The 5,903-nt window shown below is 35.8% G+C and overlaps 1 protein-coding gene across 1 annotated transcript; it reads right to left on the bottom strand.

Annotated features, from left to right (window-relative positions):
- Positions 1 to 486: 486 nt before the first annotated feature.
- On the bottom strand, positions 487 to 3,505 carry LOC145784599 (uncharacterized). Its single transcript, XM_082596456.1, has 3 exons — positions 3,227 to 3,505; positions 2,479 to 2,587; positions 487 to 2,038 (listed from the first exon to the last, which is right to left on the bottom strand). The coding sequence occupies exons 1-3, from the start codon at positions 3,441 to 3,443 to the stop codon at positions 1,879 to 1,881; spliced, it is 486 nt and encodes a 161-aa protein (XP_082452582.1). The 5' UTR covers positions 3,444 to 3,505; the 3' UTR covers positions 487 to 1,878.
- Between the last annotated feature and the right edge of the window lie 2,398 nt (positions 3,506 to 5,903).

Below are 5,903 nucleotides of genomic sequence, written 5' to 3'. Positions count from 1 at the left end.
GTTTAGCTCATATTAGCATTTGGAAGATTTAAGTACTTGGAATGTTTTTTTTTATTGTTACCGGTATGATTTATCTTCTTCCATGTCCAACCCCTGCATGGATTTGATCTATTTTGAAACACCCACTGTAGCAGATTATATTTATTCATTTTCTGTTCAGCATAAAATAGTAGATCTATATACATTAGTTTACATTTTTTGTGTTTTCTATGTGAATAAGAACCTTTTGATGATCCCAATAAAGGTAAAACAGCTTTTTAAAGTTTTTAATGAATAGTAGCATCATTTGAATGTAATTCTCTCTGCTTGACTTTGAGTACTTTTTTGTAGCATCAATAGTAGCCTACGATATTTATTCTTAAGTTTACGTTTTTTGTTATTAAATCTGGTGTTTACACTGCAGCTATCACTCGGTCAGGTTGCGGAGCAAACACCCGTATTTTTGACGATCAATAGCTTAATTGTTTAGATGATTTAATGGTGAATATGTGAAGAAGCAATCATATCATAGTTTTATTTACATTTTGCAGCAAAAAGGAAGACAAGACAAAAATTTGCATCGCAGATTACTAGCCTAAGTGGTGAGATGTGAAGGAATGGCAAATATCGCAAAACTAGCTGCGGAATATATTGACATGGATGAGATAAGGACGCGACGAAAAGAATACAAATCTATAAACAACAGTTATGCTCCAGACGAAAATGTGTGTTTAGCGATTACCGGCTCGGTGGCTTAGTGGTTAGTGCGTTCGCCTCTTAATCAGTAGGCATGGGTTTGATACCCTGTCGGGTCATACCAAAGACATTTTAAAAATGGCACTGAATCTAATTCCTGCTTAGCTGCAGAGCAAACACTCAATAAGGCTGCAGAGCAAACACCCGTATTTTTCACACCAGGGCTCTCACCATTAGTCCATGCATGGAGCCAACAACTTCTATGATGGGGTAAATCGAACCCAATGCAAACAATATCTTCCGTGTTCTTCATGTTCCATATTGATTTGATGTGTACGCAGTAAAGTCGTAAATTTGTCAAAAACAATTTACAAACAACAAAGGTTGATTGTTCGTTATCATGAACAACAGTGATTGAACGTTTGTGTATGTAACTGTTGACATTTTTAAGCATCAGATTCTGTGGTGAGGATGCAATTGACTCCATTAGTAAATGATACATGTTTATTTTTGAATAATCGAAACATTATGTCATCCTAATATTCATTTTAAATTAAACTAATAATAATAAACCTTTATATAAAATTACTAAAAGTTAGAAACTCCAGTTTCGACAAAAGTCATAGCAAGCTTCATAAAAACAAAATTTACTAATAAGCAAACGAACCAAGCAACAACTCGGCATTTCTCACGGTATAATGAACAACAATTTCGTTTTTTTGCTCGGTTTTGTGCATTTAAAATGCTGGTTCAACTACGTGATTTGTTCATCGAACGTCAATTTAATAGTAAACATCTTTTAGTCACCTTTCTTAGATTTCAGATCAGGGATACTTGAGCTAGTACGAATAGTTTAGGTGTCCCTGTTTCAGATGAAAGATGATTGTGTTTTCTCAGTGACGCAGATAGAAAGAAAACGTTAGAGGGACAAAACAACCGTTGGGGGAACAAACATTTTTCAATATTTGAAATATAATTTGTTCAAGACTAGAGCTACTAAATGCTAGAACACATTTATAAAACGTCATTCAACGTGCAATATCATGGCATTAAAACGTTGTATTATCATTAAAAACTCTTTTTTCGAGAAGCAAGATAAACCTCTGAGGGATGATTGCTCCCCTAAGCCCCCTCATGGTTACGTCCCTGTTTTTTCTTTTACAATTGTTGTTATTGAATGAAATATATTCAATGCTATTAGTGTCAATAGACTGATGAAAGTGTTTTGATTGTAATGAAAGCCAGTGTTAATATCATCATTGTACTGGCATAAGAGCTTCTAGCACTGCTGCCAGATGCTTTGATTTCTTCAACAGTTTGTTGGTTGCATCTGTCTGTCTCACAACAGCCGGTAATGCAGTCACTGTAACAAAAATGAAGAATATACTTAACAATGTTTTAGGCCTACTCTATAAACCTTGCTAGCATCAATGTCTTCCTTTTATGATGAAATAGAATATCTTCAAAATACTCTTGCGGTGGAGTGGACAATGGACATTATGATACTGTATGATACTGTATGTTGAAAATAAGATAATGCAGTAAAATTTAAAAAATACAATTGATATATGAGAAAGTTATTTTACAAAATACGAATCTAGGTTTAGTTGGAGAGGTTTATGCTGATATGGATCTTTTAGTAGTTTCAAACAGATTTGTAACAAGGCTATACAAGATTCCTATCTACCGCGTTAGACGACAATTTGAACAATTTGACAACATGGTTACCTTTTGGACTGCTGCGATTAAAAACAAACCTAGTTTGTTTTTTGTATGCTTTTTATACTCTTTCTGTTCACTTACTCTATGGATGAGATGATGTTTAAAATTCCCATTAATTTTGGACCTGATAAGGAGCAAGTGTTGTATGGGCAATTCCCGTTGGGAACGCACTGACCGAACACCAAAGGCCCTGGAATAATAATTTCAACTGTGTTCAGGTTGAATTTAGTTTAATCATGCGGCGTTATTAAAATGGAAAACAGTCAAGTCACGTTTAGTCGTGCACTGTTCTAATGATTTATTCTCAATATTTCTCAATGATGGCATGCAAAAATACAGAACAATGCATTGAAACGTTAATTCATCATGCCAATGACGTCATTCGGTAAACTAATGCACAAAAGTAGCCCAACCAAAAAGTAAAAATAAAGCAGTTATGTTATCACAAGAACTAAATATTCTCAACATTTCATTTTATTTAAAGTAGGGATGCCTATCTACCAAAATCAATCTTTTTTAAGTTGATTTATCGTTTCCAAACAAACTATTTGCTGGCAGGGTAACAACCTTTAGCCTTGTGTGGAATAAAAAGTGTTGCCATATTTCTAAATAAACACAGAACTTGACAAAACTGTTTTGAAACTGTTTGTTTCAAATAACGTCCAATTACATTATTCTCGTGTTTTTGATAATTTTTTACTTGATTTTTTATAACTTTACGACTTAGGCCTAGAGTAGTATGAAGTCAGAAATGAGCAGCAATAGCAATTCGGAATTAAAATAGATAATGATATGGTGGTGGCCAAATTTTTTACCTGACCAAACTCACCCTTATCTCCTCCAACGTAGGTGACGTTCATCTCATAACGCTGGCAAGTAGCTCTGAACCAATCAGGGGGGCACGTAACCACTTCAAGCTCCCCTTTGTAAACTTTTCCGTCAGCTCCGTTTGCTAAGTATTCAGCCCCGAATATGCAATCAAGAGCATTAACTTGTTGGGCAAAACAAGCACCAATGACCAATAAAAGCAGTGTAACACACGCCATAGTAAAATAACAAATGTTTTTTTAATAACAATCGTATAAAGATGCAACAGCACTCTACTATATCTTTACACTGCAACAAAATTTATTTTCTGGTTACTTTCAATACAAACTTACGACAAATACCAAATATGTGTCTTCCTATATCACTTGACACAAAACAGAGGGTGACTTGAAAAGTTAGTTTCTATTAGCTTAAGTGGCAAATGATCAAACTGCATTCCAACATAAAAATAATCACAAAAGTCACAGCATCAAGCAGCGTTGTTTCGATTCTCGGAGTGTGCGCTTAAGCGACGCAGTTCAAGGATTGCTCTCTATTCAGCGGCACCTAGGGATGGAATAGATCCCCGGCAACAGCACTTCAACAATCAGAAACTTCACTCTGTCAATCTCGGTAACCGGCCCTGCGTCAAAAGCCTCCACCAGTATGCAAAACTACCAGGAATTATCAAGGCTTTGTCAGTCAGAGGATGAAGATTTTCAACCAAACAAATATTCAACATAAAACTTGGCGAATTATTTTGATTTGTTTACTATTCGCCAGCACAGTACCTACAAAGACTGATGACGCTCAAAACACATTTATGCTGCTACAAAACAGCACGTACAAATGACGTCTCACAATACATGCAATAATTCAATCTGACGCTTTGCTGTGGCCACAAGTATTTCATGAAAATGTGCAAAAGCAACACGAAAGGCCAAGAAAACGTGTTTCCGTAACTTGAGACTTAAGATAAATAAAACATTTTCATTGCGACACCCAAGAAAATAACTTGAAACAAAACAAATTTCCATCACATCGTTTTACCCGAAAAGTTGCATTAAACTAGTCATTGTTCTTGTTTCAAGGTTTTTGCCTGGTTGTTAAACATTACGATTAATTTGAAAAGCATGGAGGCTAATCGTGATGGCTATCTTCATACAGTGGCCTAAACGTAGGCTACTGATCACGTGTCCACCAAAGACGCGATCCTGTTCTATCAATACATCAAACTCATCCGCAATGAGAAATCACAGTGACACTTTATAGTTGGAACACTGGCATCAAGGTCAGGATTAACATGTCACCATCTTGAGATTAAACATGATACCATGATAGGATCGATGATCACATCATCATAGGATCAATGATGACATGGTTAACAATGAATTTAATACTGTAACGTTGGCTGTATGCTGGTATGGCAGGACTAACAGAAATCTTCTGTTTCCTGCACACAGTCACTCAACAAAAAGCTGGGCTACAATTCACCAAAACTGAAACTTATTCAAATTTCGTGAAGATCAAGTTTCATTTAACATTGCTTCTGTGACCGAAACGAAGAACTAATTTTCATATTTTCACCCTTGACATCAAAACAATCTGCCTTAAATCAAGTAATGTCACGATTTCTTTCTATCTCTTACCAGGAAAGAGACTTGGAAGGGTTCAATGACGTAGTTTAATGGGATATTACCGAAAAGCAGTCAATTAAATGGTCGAATAATTCTACTAATAAGATGATAAACGAAAATTCTTGAAGGATTTTAACGAAGTTCACTCCCAGCTTCTCATGCAACTCTAAAGTCGGCTGCATAGCCGAGTGATGAGAACGTCTGCGCGACGTTCGAAAGGACGTGGGTTCAACACCGCTCCAGAGCACGCGGCTGTGTCTCGGCGAAAGACACTTAATGGCAAGTCAAAATAAGGAAAGCAGCTGACTCGAAGACTATATGTCACTTCGCTGCTTCTTGTCGTCTGTTGTATCGCATCTGTGATCGCAGTGTACTGTATGTTATCGCAATGGGCGCAAATAAAAGCATAATTATTATTATTATTTCGATCACAATTTATATCAGCACCAACTCTCATCTAATTGTATTCAATTAGGCCTACTTCAACTCTCAGTCAACAATAATCTCTGCACTTATTACCAACTACTACAACAACATAAACAGACATAACTCAGCAACAACACTACATTTAACATTGTAAAAACAAAAAGCGAACGCTTTCGGCTAGTCAAAATACATATTAAAAAAAATGCTAAAGAATCATGTAGTATCACAGCAAAAATATAGTCAAATCTAAACATTTAAGAAACTGCCTCGCTCACACAAAATGATAACTGAAAATTACACAGCACAACGGGTCAAGTATTTGAGAAGTAAAAATTAATTAATTTTTCTGAACAATTAATTAATAATGACGCAACAAAAACTGCCTGAATTGAGGTAAAACGATAAATTGTACTATGAGTCCCATTGTGTTTCGTTCTTAGTTTTATTGTGTGGTTGATGACTTGACTCGCGGTTGACTGCGGCCACTGTGTATACAATAGTAGAAGCGATGAGTCATTTCGATGCCGATTGCCAACATCTAGGAACTTAGACAAAATTTCTGAACAACCTGTGACAAAATGGTTATTGTGAACCACTTAGTGTTCTAAAAATAACCAAATTAGGTTCAAACGATGC

The sequence above is a fragment of the Aplidium turbinatum genome, chromosome 15, assembly GCF_918807975.1.
Source record: "Aplidium turbinatum chromosome 15, kaAplTurb1.1, whole genome shotgun sequence".
NCBI lineage: Eukaryota > Metazoa > Chordata > Ascidiacea > Aplousobranchia > Polyclinidae > Aplidium > Aplidium turbinatum.
This window is presented reverse-complemented; position numbering and strand designations above follow the sequence as displayed.

Excerpts from the sequence above, each read along its gene's own strand:
- LOC145784599 (XM_082596456.1), bottom strand. The coding sequence starts at position 3,443 with ATGGCGTGTGTTACACTGCTTTTATTGGTCATTGGTGCTTGTTTTGCC. Across the intron at positions 2,588-3,226 it reads CTACGTTGGAGGAGATAAGG|GGCCTTTGGTGTTCGGTCAG; the intron begins GTGAGTTTGGTC and ends TTATTATTCCAG. Across the intron at positions 2,039-2,478 it reads AACATCATCTCATCCATAGA|TGACTGCATTACCGGCTGTT; the intron begins GTAAGTGAACAG and ends TTTTTGTTACAG.